We start from the raw sequence: 18,112 nt of genomic DNA on the forward strand, positions 1-18,112 counted from the left end.
TGAAGGCAAATATCTCTGGGGTCAGATTGACCCCAAGGATGAAATGTGTTAGTAATATCTGAGGATAATACAAGGGTTAATAAATGTTTAGAATAGGATTGCAGTACAATGGAATTTCAAAATAACGTCTCATGTTTGCAACATAAGCAGAATCTGAGACACTTGTGTGGTCAGAAACATTCTTTAGAGCACAATTGTGTATTTGACAGGATTAGCAGTTTGGCTCCAGGATTAGTCATTTTTTACTCCTTGTTGTTTTGAGTTGTTACTCAGCAGAATATCGATGCAGGACAGTTCAGACAAGACAAATAAAAGATCTGAAGTGACTTTTTTTTCCTGAGCTGTTTGGATGTAACTAAAGCAAAATACTAAATGTTGAAGACACGCTACTCTTGGGCTTTGTTTAGGAAATTCCCAGGAGATTAAGTGTGCATTGCAACCACATGATAAACAGCTGTAACTTTAAATACAAACACTTCACAGGATGACATTTTTCAGCTTAGGAAAAACCGTTTCTGCTTGTAGAAAAATGCTAGTAAGAGTAAATGAGATAGTGTGCAGTTATGCATATGAATGAAGCCCAAAGTAATCCAATACAGCTATTGCGGATTTGTCTTGTTTAGCACCAATATTATTTTTATTGCTGTCTTTTAAAAAAAAAGGTTAAATGTAAGAGTTTGGTGTTTTAAATTATGCCAATGAAACCATCCAGTCTTTATTTTTTGGGCTGTTGCTTTAAAACACAAATGGACTGAAGGCTTGGAATTGAAAATGTTGAAAATGTTCTCAATTTTCAAGCAATTAATTAAACTCTTTTGAACAATCTTAATATTTAGATCCACGTACGTCTTTGTTTTCCTCGTCCCAGCTGGGGAAGGGGGGGTCTAAGGGCAGGGATGTCCACTTTAGCTTAGCCAGTTTGTTAGTTCAATTTAGTATTTTTCTATTGAATTCTATGTATTTATGATGCTTTTGGTTTTATGTTTAACTTTTTCAATTACCGATACGAAGCTCATCGAGACGACTGTTGTTGTGAATTTGGGCTATACAAATAAAATTGAATTGAATTGAATTGAAGGGTGGATGGCTCTGGCGTTGCTCGCCGTTTTTGTTGCACCAGTAAAGTTAGGTTGTGGTTGTGACGGGGCTTTAAAAAAGCGGGAGAGAATGTAAACAAAGAGATGATTGGAAGTTTGTACAGGCTTATTACTCCATGACAACGATGCCGCCCACAACTCAAGGTGAATTTCTAATGAACTCATGTCACTCTGCAGAAACTATGTCCTAGAAAACAAAAAGTATTAAATTTTGCCTCGAAATCGCATAATCATAATAAAAAAGACCCCTGTGAACACTTTGAAAATGGATCAAATGATGATCAGAGTGGGACTTAAAATAGCTTAAAATGTCCTAAAAGACTGGAGTTTGCACAACTTACACAAAAACAATAACCTAATACATTTTTACATGATAATGACTAATTCTACTACTGTACTGTTCCAATGAATGAGTCCTTTGGCTTTGTCTCATGATGTTTAATGAAAATAAGATCTTTGTAGAAGCAAAAAAATTACATTTTACTTTTTTTCAGTTTTCTTTCATTCTCCAGAAAGAAAGCAGGCTCCCGCTGCTCTCTGGCGCGCTCCAGGCTGTAGGGCATTGTTGGCGATGTGCACCAACTGACAGGAGGCCTCCACATCAGAGACGGCAGGCCTCTCTGGCGTGGAAGTGGCGACAGAGGTTTGATGGCAAGAGCAGGACACAAAGTATGCAGCAGTGATCTCTCACGCAAAGCAGGGCTGGCAGAAAGAGCAGGAGGAGGATGACGATGAAGAAATACCCGTTCCGGGGGGCTATGAATGCCGTACAGGCCAGCTTTGTCGCCGGAGCAACACAAGGTCTCCTGTCATCTCCAACCAGACTAAGCCAGTGTTATGGAGAGGACCTGCACGAGCATTTGGTCCATCATCAGCTTCTTTGGAACACATCCTGGAGGACGGAAAAAGAGCTCATTGACAGGCTGCTCAGAACGGTGATGACATGTCTGGTGGGTCGTCAGCCTTTGGGGCTTCATTCCTCACTCATCCTGTCCCACATGAACAAAAGAATTCTTTGGGGCACATGTGGCTGCAGTTCAAAGGGACCCAAAATTACATCCTGGTCTCCCAAAGCAGTGGTCCCCAATCCCGACAGGTTCCAGACTTGGTCTGTGGGTCACTTGGTACCAAGCCACAAGGAAAAAAAAAGTAACTCACGTTTTTAAAGAATCATTTTACTTATGTTGTTCTGAAGGAAGTATTTTGTTTGTTAACTACTGGATTCTGTCCACCACATCCGTTTATGACTCTCTTGTTACAAGTCAATTCATTTGCCTCAGTCTTCTTCTTACACTTTCGGCTTCTCCCAGCACGAGCTAAACCGGCCTCCGTAATTCATTTGCCTCAGTAACGTGTCCTAAATATGTTTGCTACCCTCTTAAAGCAGCTGATAGGATCGCTTAATTAAAATCCCCAACCACCAGCAACATTATAATGTTTTGAGGACGATGCAAATAAAGTCGTTTGCCATTTTCGTGTATAGCTGCCTTTATGAATGAAGCCCGGATCATGGGGCTCTTGCTCTTCCAGTCACACAGCCGTACATACGCTGAGCCTTAGATACATCAAACCAGCTGTTGATGCTGACCAGCATGGTTAGGAAGTCCACCTCTACACAGTGGAGGTCAGCTGCACGGGTTTTGTGGCTAAACCAACCATCAAAGAGGGACTTGTTGGACCCATCAAAGCAACCATGCAGTGCATGCAGCCTGGCCACCCAATGGGATTTGGATCTTTTCACCTGAGCTGCAAAGCATCAAGAGCAGCAAAGCAAGCAGGAGTTGACCGGGTTACGGGGTCACATGTTATCGATTAGGTGTTTCGGTTCGGTCATTAAAGCCGGTTTAGTGGGGGCAGACCCAAACGAGATCCTCGTCCGCTCAGCGAAAGATGAATTTCTAACTCACTTTGACCCTTTCAAAGGTGCTTCAGGTTAACGCGGGTTACTCCACATGGTCGTAACACCACCATATTATTAAAAAATGTATGTCCAAATTTGAAAAAAAAAGTGAACATTAAAGTAGCTAAGTCCTGAAACGCAGCTAAAATAGCAGCCAACAATGTTCCCGGTTTGCATGTAACGCTCTGACTTTTGAAAGATTTTGGATACAGTTAATACAAGCTGACATACTGATAAAGTGAGTGGGGATAGAAGAGCAGGAAGGTGGCGAAGACCAGATGATCCTACCCGTGGGAAAGCAGGGCAGAAGGGAGTGAAACGACTTTGGAGGAGTGATATGAGACGATGCATGCAGAGAGAGACGTCTACATTAATGAAGGACAGAGGCCGGGACATCCCAGCAGGAACCGGGAAAGCAACATCATTATTTCCAGTTTATGCTGGCAACGAAAAATAATATGAATATTTTCAAAACAGCTGAATCATTTTACACTATTGGAAAACTATGAAAAACTTAAACAATCTGTAATTTTCGGAATTCTGTTGTAAACTGTAATTTGTTAACCACCTTTTTTTGATAAACATTTTTCCACTTAAAGTTCTGTTTATTTAAGGTCATATCAATCTTTTCATACAGAAATATTTTCTCTCTCCTCCCTTCTTTCAGACCACAGTGTCAGTTTTTTTCCTCCATGTTCTTGTCTGATGTCACGCTGGGATGAAAACAAGTCAGCCATCTGTTCCGTAGCAAACGCCGATCTTTGCACATCGTGACAGCGTTTCAGTTTAACTTGGCCATAAACGCATCCTGGGACGACTCCCTGCTGCAGCCATCAGCAGGAGACCATCAAAACAAAACAGATGAACGTTAGCCTGCAAATAATCCCTGTGTGATATTTGCAGCAGATGTAAACACCACCCAAGGTGAGTACAAACAGATCGGAGACAAATCCAAGCGCGCTTGGAGAGCTGCAGACCCCAGTCAGATGTACATTTTCACTCAGTGAGAGTAAAAAAAACACTTTCTGCTGGCTTCTAAAACGCTAACGTGAAACAAGAGCGGAAGTCCATCTAGGCCGTGTCACACAGCCACTAGGTTCATTTTGCACATATTGCACGGATAAAATTTTGTCATATGTAAACATACATGGAAAAAGTGAGAAAAGTTGTGGTCTTTACATGAAATTTTGACAGATGTATCACGGATGAAACACGTTAAAATAACGAAAGAAGTATGAATAAAAAAAAATTAAAAAAAGAACACGTAAATCAACGTAAAACATGAACCGTGTGTAATAATTGTTTGTGTGCAATTCGTTAGTGATTCATGCATCAATTACTTAATTTTAACGTGATATGTGCAGCGTGTACGCGATATAAAAGTTATACATCGGATGTCCATGTATGAAAGGTCTGTTAGACATCCACAAATATACGTCTCGAAAAAATCATGCACAAATGTGTAAGACATATGTATGAATTGCGTATAAACTGTTAAATACTCACAAACTGTGTAATTCTCAACAGCTCCAAACCAAATTCACGTAAAGAGGGTCTTAGGGCAGGAATGTCCGGAGTCTGTCTAGTTTAGTTTAGCAATAAGCTGTTGTTCATATTTTATGACTGATTCTATTTTTTGTACAGTTGTTGGTGTGAAGGCCGTTGAGACAACTGTGTTGCGATATTGTGTTATTGAATTGTAACTGAACCAAATTAAATGAAAGACCTGTCGGCAGTAACCCTTGACGGACATCTGCGCTCATCGACGAGTGACGAACGCAAGAAACACCTAAGAGTTACATATATCATGCATGTGTGACGAAAGACCGAAACTTCATACGTGAACAATGTGCAAACTATTTACCTGTTTGTGTTCTGAGTCAACACACTGAAATGTTTTGCATTTTAATGTTTCCATCACAAAACAAGATGTTCAGAAGTTTTGCTCTATTTTTAAGTTTACTTTGCTGCACTGAGTACTATAAGTTTGCAAAAAATATATATTTTTGGGGGGTTTAGTTTTCCTAAAAACTGACAGAAAAACTAACAACATGCATGCCAAATTGTTTTACACTTATTCTCTTTTTGTTGGTTTGACTTTATTTTAATTTGATAAGAAGTTAAACGTTTAGATTTTAATTTAAATGTAGGTTTACCTTTTAGATTTTGATTTAGAATTTAGGTTTATTATTCCACACAGTAATGACTTTTATGTTTTTGCACAATGTTCTAAAGTTGTGAAATTGATATTGTGCATTTTCTGAGCCCTAGCAGCTACTAGTTACTGAGTAAGTACGAAGTAAGTAAGTTTTATTTATATAGCGCCTTTCACAGATAAAATCACAAAGCGCTGAACAATAAAAAACATACAATACAGTAAAAGCAGAAAAACAATCAATTAAATATGATGTAAAGCAAAACTAAATTGAAGAAAAATAAACGTAGAATACGTTCATACTGCGTATGACTGGCGACGATTGATGACATCATCGATTCGGAGTGATATCCAAATTAGAATACACTATTATAAGTCTCCAATTGAAGGGTTAAATGTTGGGTCAGGGCGAAGCTTAAATTAACAGTTTAGGTTTATTATTTAGATTTTGATTTAAAATTTAGGTTTAACTTTAACTTTAAAATTTAAATTTTGACTCAAAATTCAGGTTAGACAGATACATTTTGATTTAAATTTATGTTTGCCATTTACATTTTGATTTAAATTTAGGTTTCACATTTAGATTTTGATAAAAAATTCAGGTTTAACATTTAGATTTCTAATAAAAATTCAGGTTTATAATTCAGATTTTGTTAAAATTCAGGTTTAACATTCAGATTTACCATTTAGATTTGTATTAAAAGTTTAGATTTAACGATCAGATTTTGATTTGAAATTTATATTTGACATTCAGATTTAAGATTTACATTTTGACTTGAAATGTAGGTTTAACGTTCAGATTTTGATTTAAAATTTAGGTTTAACATTTACATTTTGATTTAACATTTAGGTTTAACATCCAGATTTAACATTTAAATTTCGATTTAAATTTTAGATTTAACATTTAGATTTTGAATTGAAATTTAGATTTCTTATTTAGATTTTGACATAAAATTTAGGTTTAACATTTATATTTTGATTTTATAATTAAGGTTTAATATTCAGAGTTAGGTTTAAAATGTAGGTTTCACATTAAGATTTTTATTTAAAATTCAGATTGTGAATCAGCATTTACTGTAGATTTCACATTTAGTTTGATTTAAAATTTAGGTTTAACATTGAAGCATTTACATTTAGACTTAACACTTAGAATAAACATCTGGATTTGGATTTTAAATTTAACGTTAATGTTTGGATTTAATATTCACCATTTATATTAAACGTTTGGATTTAGATTATATATATATATTTTTTTAAATATATATTTTATATTTCTCTATCTATCTATCTATCTATCTATCTATCTATCTATCTATCTATCTATCTATCTATCTATCTATCTATCTATCTATCTATCTATCTATCTATCTATCTATATCTATCTATCTATCTATATCTATCTATCTATCTATCTATCTATCTATCTATCTATCTATCTATCTATCTATATATATATATATGGATATATCCATAGATAGATAGATATATCTACATCGATATCTATCGATCGATCGATAGATATATATCTATACATAGATATATAGATATAGATATATATCTATCGATCGATCGATAGAATAAACATCTGGATTTGGATTTTAAATTTAACGTTAATGTTTGGATTTAATATTCACCATTTATATTAAACGTTTGGATTTAGATTTTTTTTTTTTATATATATATATTTTATATTTCTCTATATATCTATATATATCTATATCTATATATATGGATATATATAGATATATATATCTATATATATCTATATCTACCTATCCATAGATAGATAGATATATCTACATCGATATCTATCGATCGATCGATAGATATATATCTATACATAGATATATAGATATAGATATATATCTATCGATCGATCGATAGAATAAACATCTGGATTTGGATTTTAAATTTAACGTTAATGTTTGGATTTAATATTCACCATTTATATTAAACGTTTGGATTTAGATTTTTTTTTTTTTATATATATATATTTTATATTTCTCTATATATCTATATATATCTATATCTATATATATGGATATATATAGATATATATATCTATATATATCTATATCTACCTATCCATAGATAGATAGATATATCTACATCGATATCTATCGATCGATAGATATATGGATATATATCTATATATAGATATAGATATATATATCTATATATATCTATATCTATATATCTATATATAGATATAGATACAGATATAGCTATATATCTATATCTATAGATATCTATATATATCTATAGATATAGCTATATATCTATATCTATAGATATCTATATATATCTATAGATATATAAATAGATATATCTATCTATATCAATATATGGTTTTTTCAGTAAATATTAGTTTCTGTTTGACCTTCTGTTCTGGTTTGCTCTGCTCCGTGTTCACACCTGTTCTTAGTTTGAAATCAGAGCAGCTGCTGCTTGTTCTTGATTGGGCCCTCGGTGTATATAAGCCTCCCTGCTCTCAAATTGTCTTTTGTTTTGTTCTCATCTCCTTCAGTTTTATTTATTTATTTATTTTTATGTTTTATACACTTTGTGAAGTACCAACACTGTTAAGCATATATCTCATGTAGCTGTGGTTTTATATTGTCTAGCCTTTGTGCTATCTTACGGGGTCCAGATGACCCCACCCTAACATTGAGGTGTTTTTCCTAACATGACAAAGCTGAAGAGAATTTCATGTTATCCATGGACACCTCTGAAGATCACAAATCAGTAAAGAAAATAGGTTCAGTGGGCTGTCTTGTGGGGTCCAGATGACCCCACTACGAATGTTAAAATGCCTAGGATAGCACAAGGGTTGTTTTAATGTTTTATTTTTTTTCCCAAGTCTGTCTATCAGCTCACCCCTAATGTCCTGCAATCAAGTCTTTCTGTGATGAGCACTTCTGCTCTCTGATAAGTTTGAGCGCAGCCTCAGCTAAATTGAAGCCTGAACTTTAAGAAAAACTTGGCGTCCAAAAAAGAACAAAAATAGTTTTGGTTTTCTTTGGATGGCTGTGGAAAAATGACAAATGCACTAACTTCATTGTGGTGTCATTGCCTATGATTCATAAGGTTATATTACCTTATACTCTACATACATCATGATCTTATTTCCTTTAATGAATTTAGTGCCTCTAACTTATTTCAGAATTCCACTGCTATTTTACACAAAATACAACTGAAATTCTTTCTTATTTTTTTATTTATTTATTTATTTATTTTTTGCTACAAAGGTGCCTTATTTTGATACAGCTGGAGTCTACCAATGAATCAAAGTTACAAAGTGAAACCAGTTAAGGAGCATGTCTCTGTGCCAAAGCTGTTAGTTTGGGTTAAACCACCTGGAATCCAGTCTGCCTAAGTCTCCTAAATACCATGAAGGCATGAAGATGGAAGCAAACGAGCTCCGATTTGAGTTTTACCCAGCTCACCTTCAGATTTTTTTGCCCCGTGACGAACTTCTCCTCCAGCGTGAAGCAGTGCATGTCCTGTGTGAGCGGAAATCCAGCTGTCTGCAGAAGATCCTGTTGTGTTTTTTGATATCTAACCATACTTGTCTGTACGTCTGGAACGACCCAATCATGGCAGTTTTAATATGCATAGACGGCACCTGCTTCCTCTGTCTTCAACATACAGATGACCCATACTCAGCCATGCACAGGCTCCATATTTTGTATTTTTACACACACGTTACAATGTTCCAGTTTGGAGGTTTACTGCCCCTCCACATCGCTGAGCAGAGGAAGACAAAGTACATTCTGTCAGTGTACACATAAAAAAACCGTCCCATTTCCTGAGCTGTGTGTTGTATTGAGAAAGCCTCTAAGGTCTGGCAGCTCGCAGGGGCTCTGTAAATCCTCAGAGGTGGCCATTTTAAAGCAGCAGGGATCTGGGTTGTGTCTTTAACTCCCTTTTTTAATTTTTTTTATTTTTTTTTATGCCGACACCTGCACAAACTCACGCAGCCAGCTATGAAATATCACACGCTGCTCCTGCTGATTGCAGTAGCTGGTTTATGTAAGGATAAAGTCCAACTTGTGGGATAATGCCAACAATTAGTCAGAGCCCAAACCAGATTTTGTAGAACTTAAAATTAAAACAGTAAATATGAGTTTTGGATTTGTACGGAGATCTTTATTGTTCTGACAAAGTGATATTTCAAACACAGATCGTACAGGGAGCACCAGGAAAATTCACCCCTACTTTTATTTGTGGTGCTCCAAACATTTCTAGCATGGTTGTTTCATGATTTTAGCACTAAAGACGAAGAATTTTAGTTGAGTTTCCAAAGTGAAGAAAGTAGCTGCAGGAAAAACGGCAGTTCTGTGACAGATGAGTTTTATGGAGATGCCATGTTTAAATCTGCACTCACTTTGGTATTTTTATCACATATGGCCTTGGTCCTGGTGGAGTTACAGTCTGACTGTTGAAATGTGTGGACAGTTTATACAAATGGCACTAATACAGATGATGCCCTATTCCCAATTGCCCTCCTAGGTGAATACGGGCTGCTTTACTGGCTTTTTTCTTTTCTTTTGTTGGTAGGAAAACCTTTTGCATCTTTAGTTTGTTTAAATGAAATAGTTTCTCAAAGGAGTTCATTTCGTCTGGTGTGACGACTGCAGTGTTGTTGTAGATCACACAAAAAACAGAGAAAAATCCCCCAAACAGGGTGGTCTTGACCACAAAATCCTTTGTGGTTATTCTGGTGACATCAAAGCAAAACGGGTCCAAACGGCTTCACCATTTGTCTTTTTTTTTGTTTCATTCAGTACCCTTAAAACTGGATAATTGACCTTAAAAAAAGTGCAGAGGCACCAGAGCAGCTCCATGTGGCTTAACCTCCATCATAAATGACCTCCATAGACACAGGAGCAGCCCACAGCACACTTCCTGCAGGTCTTGTGGACGTTCTTGTAAAAGTTTACAACTTCTCTGGATCTTTACAACCTAGTTAAATAAATAAATAAATTACAATACAGTGTGACAGCCTTTTTAGAATACATGCAGAGAGCTGCGCCCTGTGTTTTGTCACATTTCACAATGCGGAACACGAGAATTGCTCCCATTGTCCATGCAGTGACGCATTGTGTGTTCATTAGGGAATTTCTGAGAATATGAAATGTTCCGACATCTGCACTGGATGCATGCCGTCATTGTCTTCTGCACGAGTGAGGCATCATTCTGAACTTTTAAAAGTCATGATCTTTTAGCCTGAATTAGCTCAATTCGCAGTGGACGTGGATTTAATGGCTGCACACCAGAAACGATCAACAGTGTGACATTATGAAATAACGAGAATAAACTGTAGAATCTGAAACGACATGAACCTCATGAGTTTAGACGCAACTGCTCTGAGAGAGCTGAAAATTAAAGTGAAACAAGATCCTGCAGAAAGGCAATTTCCTCTTTGAAACGTTCCTTTTACAGGCACAAAAAACCCCACTTCAATAGCAAGAGGCAGAGTTTGCATCTGATGGAAGAGCTTCACCTTAATGCTGCTTCTACAAAGCAATAACGGCAGGCGGGTATTGCATCCAGAGGGAACGGCTCCAGTGCTGCAAGCCCCTGGCTCAGGCCCTTCAGATCAAAGTCCTGATAGTTCATCAGCGCATTCCACAAAATATTTGCTAGATAACATTCGGCAGATCTTCACATCAGAGCGGAATTCCTTTCTCCTGGTTTGAGGAGTTTGAAGAACAAGAGGTCAAATGGGGAAGAAGCACGCAGGAATCATGGGATAAGGAGACATTTTTGATTTGCTTTGGTGCAGGACACCAGGGAATTTATCTAATGTGGCGATGATGAAAGCACAAAGACTGCTGGAGGTATTGTTTTTAGTGTAAGAGAGAAAACATGAATTAAGACAAACTTTTCCAATCAAGTATTATTTTTACTTCTTCCTGAACAAACTGGAGTTGAGTCCTGCGCATCAAAAACCTCCTTTGTGTTTCACCTCACATACGTACGTCCAAATATTCAAATGTTATTCCGAAAAGGTTTGATTGTTGCTGCTCTCACTTTGACCGTAGGAGTAAAAAGACTGATTTGATGCATTTCTCGCTAATGAAGCTAAATTTGTGAACTAATTCTTAAATAAAAAAAAAGTCAAGATTATAAAGCAAACTGTAGAGCGTGTGACGTTCAAATTGAACCAAGAAAGGTTTTATAAAAGCTCAGTGACAAGTCCAACTAAAGTGCTGCACTGAGCTTTTGTTTATTTAATCTCTCGGAAACTGAAAGCTTTGACAATTACTGAGGTGAAAATGGAATTTTTCAGGAGTAAAAAATGTGGGAAACAGCTTTGAGCCCCTTTTTTCTATCCCACAGAGCCCGACAGACGGACACTTTGGACTCGAACCTCGCGAGTCCAGATTGAAGTAGTTTAGACGTGTGCATGGAAGGAATGGGGCATGGCTTTGCAGAAGGCCGCAGAGCGCCACGCTACAGGAAGGACTGAAAACAATAGGGTTATTGATAAGATAAGATGAAACATGGATGACAAGGTCACCTGAAAAGGTTGACTCATTTTTGGCAAACTTTGAAAAGAGGAAGAAATGAGTTAAACAAAGCAGTTAGTCCCAACAGATTTGAACACAGAGGTTGAAGCAATGGGTCTGAAAATAAAAGTACCGTAACATTCCATCCATTCATCCACAGGGCAGTCCTCATTTGGGGAAGCAGCCTCAGTAGGAAGTTCTTAGACCTTTTTAACAGGCCGATACAGAATGTTGCTTTTGTGATGCAGTGAGTTAAGAACCTGAATTCACGAGGAGACATGACGTTTTTACGGTGTCCTTAAGCTACAATCTAGCTGTTCGTAAGGTTCTAGTACTGGCTCCTTACTGACCGCGTGCAAATGCCACGTGCACAGGGTGTGCACGTGATGAGTTAAGTGTCCGCAGGTTGGCCACTTAACCTACAAACTGTCTAATTTCCTCATTTTAAACAGTCAGGCTGCAGCAAGGAGCACAGACCTATCACATGAACGGTACTAACGGGCCGCTTGCACAGTGTGCAGGAAAAAAGATACATTTGTATGACACGCCTGTGTCGTCTCACCTACTTCCCTTTATTTACCTATACACATTTAAAGGGCCTATATAATGCTACTCTTAAGCCCTACAGAGTAAACTATAGCCATATATCAGTTTGGGACACTTAAAATATTTTTTTATCAAATAAGAGCTATTTTCGCTGTTCATTTTCCTACCCTGAAGTAAGTAGTCTCTGAGGCTCCGCCTTCCTCTCCTTGTGGGTGCCGCCCATTTCTTGACATCAACCTGGAGTCGGCCTCTGTAGCGTGTCTGCGTTTTGCCCATGAAAACAAACATCTGTATTTTTTACAAAGATCGATGTGTATATTGTTCATATAAATTGAAGGCTATAGCCGATCAACGTTGGCTCCACAAAAAAAGATTGTGTGCGTGTGTTAGCCTGGGGGCGGCGCCTCCTCCTGGAAGGGGCTGTTCCTCACTTTGTGATGTCAGAATGGGGGGACCCACTCATTTTCGTGGATTCGGAGGGGTTGGTGGTCAGAAAACAGGTTTTTCAAGAGTGAAATGCTGCTTTGGGATTGTTATCCCAAAGTGAGGAATTAACATTATCATACACTTAAAGCTCCAAGTTGATTTTGTATGATATAGGCCTTTTAGGTGTTCTCTGTGACCTGTCACTGTAGCATGCTCATATAGAAATGTGCATGAACATCACAGAGCTTCTACAACTTTAATATCCAGGCTGCAGACAGCTTGTATCCACCTGTAAGGACAGTTGGGACTAAGGCATTTCCCACTGTGCTGAAACAAAATAAATTTACTACAAATCTAAATCGGTCTCCTCAGCATATCTAGGAACATCAGTTCAATATTTTTTATTTTAACTTGTCGAAACGGTATTTGTGAAAATAATAATTTCATGACTGGTGAAGAAAACTCTGCTGTGATCCCCCTTTAAATTTCTGAAGAGTAGCAGAGCCTTTTTTTCCCCCCCTCAAAGACGCTGAAACAAGGAGCACCTGTGTGGTGAGGATGAAGTGCGATGAAGCACATTCCAGTCCAGTGAAGGCAGCGGAGAACATGACGTGTGAAGCCCTGCATGACTGCTGCGTTCACACGAAACTGGTTCTTTTGTTTGTCAGCAGGCTCTGAGAAACGCCAGCAGTGCTTCCACACCGAGCTGCCGTCTCCATATGGGAATGTTTACGTCCCCTTTGCTGTGCAAAGATCAGAGCAGCGGAGATCCATCCGACTTGTTTTTACGACACGTTTTTGTTAATTTGCAAAGAGGGGTTTAAAGGCCCAGTAAAAGTTCCTACTAAGCATGGCAGACCACACGAGCACAACAAACACCCGACTCGGAGGCCTGACTCACGGGGTGCTTTGTGTTTGCAGGATTTAAAATGACACGCATACGGGAATCAGTGATGGACACCAAAATGAAGAACCAGAAGAGCAGAACACCATCAATTTATTGTGGAAAAACATCAGGAAAGAGAAAAAAAAAGGTTTCTTCTGGCACATTGTTCATCTTTATATTACAAAAAGGAGAAAAAGGGTTACAAATCTTGATAATTTATACAACTTTCAAAAATACATTTTAATTTAGTAAACACTCTGTGAACACGTTTCCACGACAACCCACTGCTTAAGATCCCTGAGCAGAGACACGGAGTGAAACAATTCCTTCACTCGAGCAAAAAGCAACTGTGATCCTTCACAAAAAGACTAAATGTATAGATACCTACAAGGAATTAGCACGTTTTCACGGTGGGGGTGTAACAACAACCTTGACAGAGGAGTGACCGCACCATGACAGCTACCAGTACGGGAACCTGCAGGACTGCAGGCACTACTACTGTTTGAAATTGTACTCGCTGATGACCACAAACAAAACTTCCTTCAGCTCACATCAACAAACACAGTGCCAGCTGCTTCTGTTGCTAGGTAACATGGGTGAATAATAAGCAATCAACGAGAAGAATCATGGTGCAAAAAACCAAAAAAAAGCACAAAGACTCCGAACTTTGCACTAAGGTGAAGATTAAAGACCCCACTCCAATAAAAGTGGAGTTTTTGGCGTTTTAAACGTTCTTGCGGGTTTTTTCTGATGAAAAATTATCATATTATAGATATTCAAAATATCTGAGAATTGATTCAAAATGGGAAGCGGAAGCACAAGAAAACTGCTATTTGAAAGAGTTTTTGTGAAAGTGTCCCACCTTATTTTTAGTTTTTGAGTCGTTGGGGTATTAAATTTGTTCCTTTAGTGGGAGAGAGTGTAAACGAAGGGATGATGGGAAATGAGGGCTGGCTGACTTTAGGCCAACAGTCCTGCTCACAACTTTCTAATGAACTCCTGCCGCTCTGCAAAAATTATGTCCTAGAAAACAGGTTTTTGAATTTAACCTTAAAAATGGGATAATCATAATTAAAGACCTCTTTGAAAATGGATCAAAAGACGATCAGAATGGGACTTTAACTGCAGAAACAAACAAACAAATTGAATAAGCAGGTGATTTTTTTTTTTTTTGGAAGTACTCCATTTTGTACAAACTAGCTTGGATCCCACCTGCTTCATGATTTTCTGAATAAACAGAACTTTTCATTTATACAAACCCAATGACTTTTGTTTAACACGAGACACAATGTTTCCCTTTAAACGCATGATGACGCTGTGCATCAGTGAGGCTTTTGGCTAGAATTTCTCCCTTATCTGAAGGTCCTTTCTTGTTTTTGTTTGAGTGGAATAAAGTCCACTAGTTGTTGTTTAGTCCTTAAAGGATCAGCTGTTGGAATTCACAGGTAAAGCAGGTGGGTCATGCTGCGATATTGGGTTATTTCTAGGCTTGAAACTCACATGAAGCACCTGCTCAAGCCAAGAAAATGAGGAAAATGTCCCTTTAAAGGCATCCAATCTTTTTTATTTTGTAAAAGCTTTGCAACAGAAACAAATATATGAAGTTTTCATTTCTAAAGAAGCTTCATTTTAAATTAATTTTCTGGACGCTTTATTGCCAGAGGACACAATAACTTGAACTTTAATACTAATCTTTGTTTTTTCTTTATTCTAGCAAAATCCACATTTTCTGTGGCTTTCAGTTGATCATTGCCTGCAATGATTTCACAAACCCAATTCCCTTCTTCAAAATGTTTCACTGAAAGCGCTTTTTCATCAACTTTAACTTCACTGTGAAGTGTGTGTAATCTCACGAGCAAATGAAAGAAACTCGTAGGATGTGGAACAGATTTAAGTAACTTGGATTATTACGTTAGAAATGAGCAATATTTCTTCATGTTCTGGGTTGAACAAGTGCTTGAAACCCATCAAGCAGCTCCTCGTGTTATTATGTACCTGTCACCTTTTTTAGGAAAGATCCTAGAAGAGTTTGAGGAGACTTGGTAACGAGGAAGCTCAGGGGTCATTAGAGGAACTGTGCGGCACAATCTTGGCCTCTGTGCAAACATCCTCCCTCTGTGTCTTCCGGCTCTCCTGGTTGAAAAACAGGAATCCGGAGCTCGTCGGCCGTCCTTTTTCTGGGTCTGGTGTGCAGATGGCAGGAAGGTGGGCTGGGAGAAGTCAGGGGCTGGTAGTCCTCAGGCCCTGCTTCACCATGATGTTCTTCAGCTTACGTAAGTTCGACTGGGTGATGGTGTCATCCGGCTTCAGCTGAAGCGCTCTGAGGTAATTGGCTTCAGCTTCTTGCAGTTTCCCGTTGAGGTGGAGGATGGCTCCCAGGTTCATTAAGGCTGCTGGGTACTGAAACAGAGATCCAAATGAGAATATTACTGCATTTTAACTCATGCCAAGTTTGGAGCACAAATGGCAAAAACTCATCTCCTCTCATTATGAAGAAAATGAATAATGAAGCAGCAATTGGGTCGCTGGGGGAAAATGAAGATGATGTTGGCTTGATAGCCATTTAGTGACTAAAAATGATCCTTAAATTGGAGATATAATTTGATTAAAAATTCAAATTTCATCTAACCAGGGAGCCAGCGAACCTCTGTTTGTCTGTTCCCACTTAATGGACAAACACTGTGGAAGTCTTTTCTATTCTCTAAAGATAAAAACACAAGATCCTGACGCGACATCTTTCTAGAATCTGTAGAAAAACATGTTTTCTGAGATCATCACATGAGGGGGGGCGGGGGTACAGACCCCGTGGCGGCATTGGTTCTGTCAGATCACCCAGACTGTTTAGTTTGGTTACTGATCTTAGCGTTTCTGCATCTGCTCCGTGGGATGAATGTGGTAGGGAGCAGCGGCGCTTTGAAGTGGCTTTACGATAATCAAATGTTTATTTCTGCCGGTGCCAACGGGCAACATCATCATCATCGTCTTCATCAGTTCATTTGGGCAAGTCACAAGGACCAAAGTGTCTGTTGTGCAATCGTGCCAAGACAAAGAGGAGACACAGACCGAAGGAGGAGCTCCATCTGATCCCCATCCAGGTTCCAAGTTGAGAGGAACTGTTACACTGCAGCAAACAAATTCTCTGCTCGACACTCGTCCAAAATGTGCCCAAAAACTTGACTTTTTTGGTACAGTCATTGCCTAACAGAAATGTATCTAAATTTAGGAGTAGAATGATCAGATTATCCTCCATTTTGCTTTTGGACTCCACCCACTGATATTTTTAACACATAAGGGCCAAAGTAGGTGCCTGATTAAACTGCTTTTGTTTACACGACAAATGTCTTTATTTTTTTCTTCTGTTCCCCTGCTACATTTTTGTGACTCATTTTTCTATGAGTATATTTTAAAATTGACAAATTTTGGTATTAAGATTCTGTAGACTTTTCAATTAAGATTTTTTTTAAAAAAAAGTCCCTGGTTGGTTGACGCAACGTAAATTCAACACCAAAGTTCAGTTATTTGAATTGAAATTTTGACGCGCCACAACGTTCTAAACAAGCAGCTACCCAGACCAAATCGTGCCGCACAACCCGTACGCCAACTTGACATCGGAAATGGATGACCCCTGACGCACAAACCGCGTTCGGTCTGAGCGCAGCCTAAAACTGAAGACAATTCAAGGAACTGAAATCAGTTTTTGTTGGTTTAAGATCTGAAGCTACATTTGTATGCGAAAAGCCTATTTAAAGGCCTGTTTTGGGATTCCACAAACGTTTTCAGACTCTACGCACAAAACGCGCAGCCATCTAATGGCCGTTGAAAGTTGAACCAGGTTTAACTTTGACCAAGCAGGAACTCGGATTTGTTGGTGACGTATGATGTACCTTTAAATTCGTGGAAGTGCCAATCGATTGAAAATTGATCACGGAGGAGAAATTAATGGTTGCGGTTTGTGTCCGGCCGGAATTCTCTGACACAAAGTCGTTCTGATGCCTGGAGCAAGACTTGCCAGATTTACACCGCTCTATCATTTCTCACGCGGGCTCTTCCAACTGTAGGTGGTGGACATGCGCTAGTAGCAGTAGAAGAAGAAGAAGAAGCCCTCCCCTGCTTGTCAAGTGTAACCCCTACTTGCATTGGAGAACATGTGTTCAGCGTGTTCTAGAACACGTGTTACATAAGCGGTGTGTCCGTAGTTTAACCTGTACAACCAAAATAACAAGCTTTAACAGAGTTTGGATTGAAGTGATCTGAGATGAAAACGCACTTTTGCTCAGTCTGAGACATTTTGACGGGTGTTGCTTCCACACCTGCTGATGGTGAAACCATCCGTCTTGCTTTTGTCAGCTCTGCAGGTATTCTTAACTGCCTGCTTTTTTTTTTTTTTTTTTTTTTTTTTTTTTTTCTGCACCAACTCCACACACCCACCTTTCATAACATCCCAGTGTTTTTCCATTGTCAAGGTGGGATGGATGATGCTCAGACCATGAAAGTTTGAATGGGAACAATATGTCCAGTAGTACTGCTCTCCTCGAGGCAAAATGGGGCTGACGAATAAATCATAGAATACTGTTGCTGCTGAAAGGA

General features: G+C 38.4%; 1 protein-coding gene across 1 annotated transcript in view; it reads right to left on the reverse strand.

Annotated features, from left to right (window-relative positions):
• Positions 1-14,684: 14,684 nt before the first annotated feature.
• The window catches only part of LOC101161726 (transmembrane and TPR repeat-containing protein 2-like), a 107,956-nt gene continuing 104,528 nt past the window's right edge, over positions 14,685-18,112 (reverse strand). The window contains exon 12 of the mRNA XM_023956084.1: positions 14,685-15,925. Coding sequence (XP_023811852.1) covers positions 15,746-15,925 — 180 coding nt within the window. The 3' untranslated portion in view covers positions 14,685-15,745. The remainder of the gene's footprint in view (positions 15,926-18,112) is intronic.

Source organism: Oryzias latipes, chromosome 6 (assembly GCF_002234675.1).
Source record: "Oryzias latipes chromosome 6, ASM223467v1".
Classification (NCBI taxonomy): Eukaryota; Metazoa; Chordata; class Actinopteri; order Beloniformes; family Adrianichthyidae; genus Oryzias; species Oryzias latipes.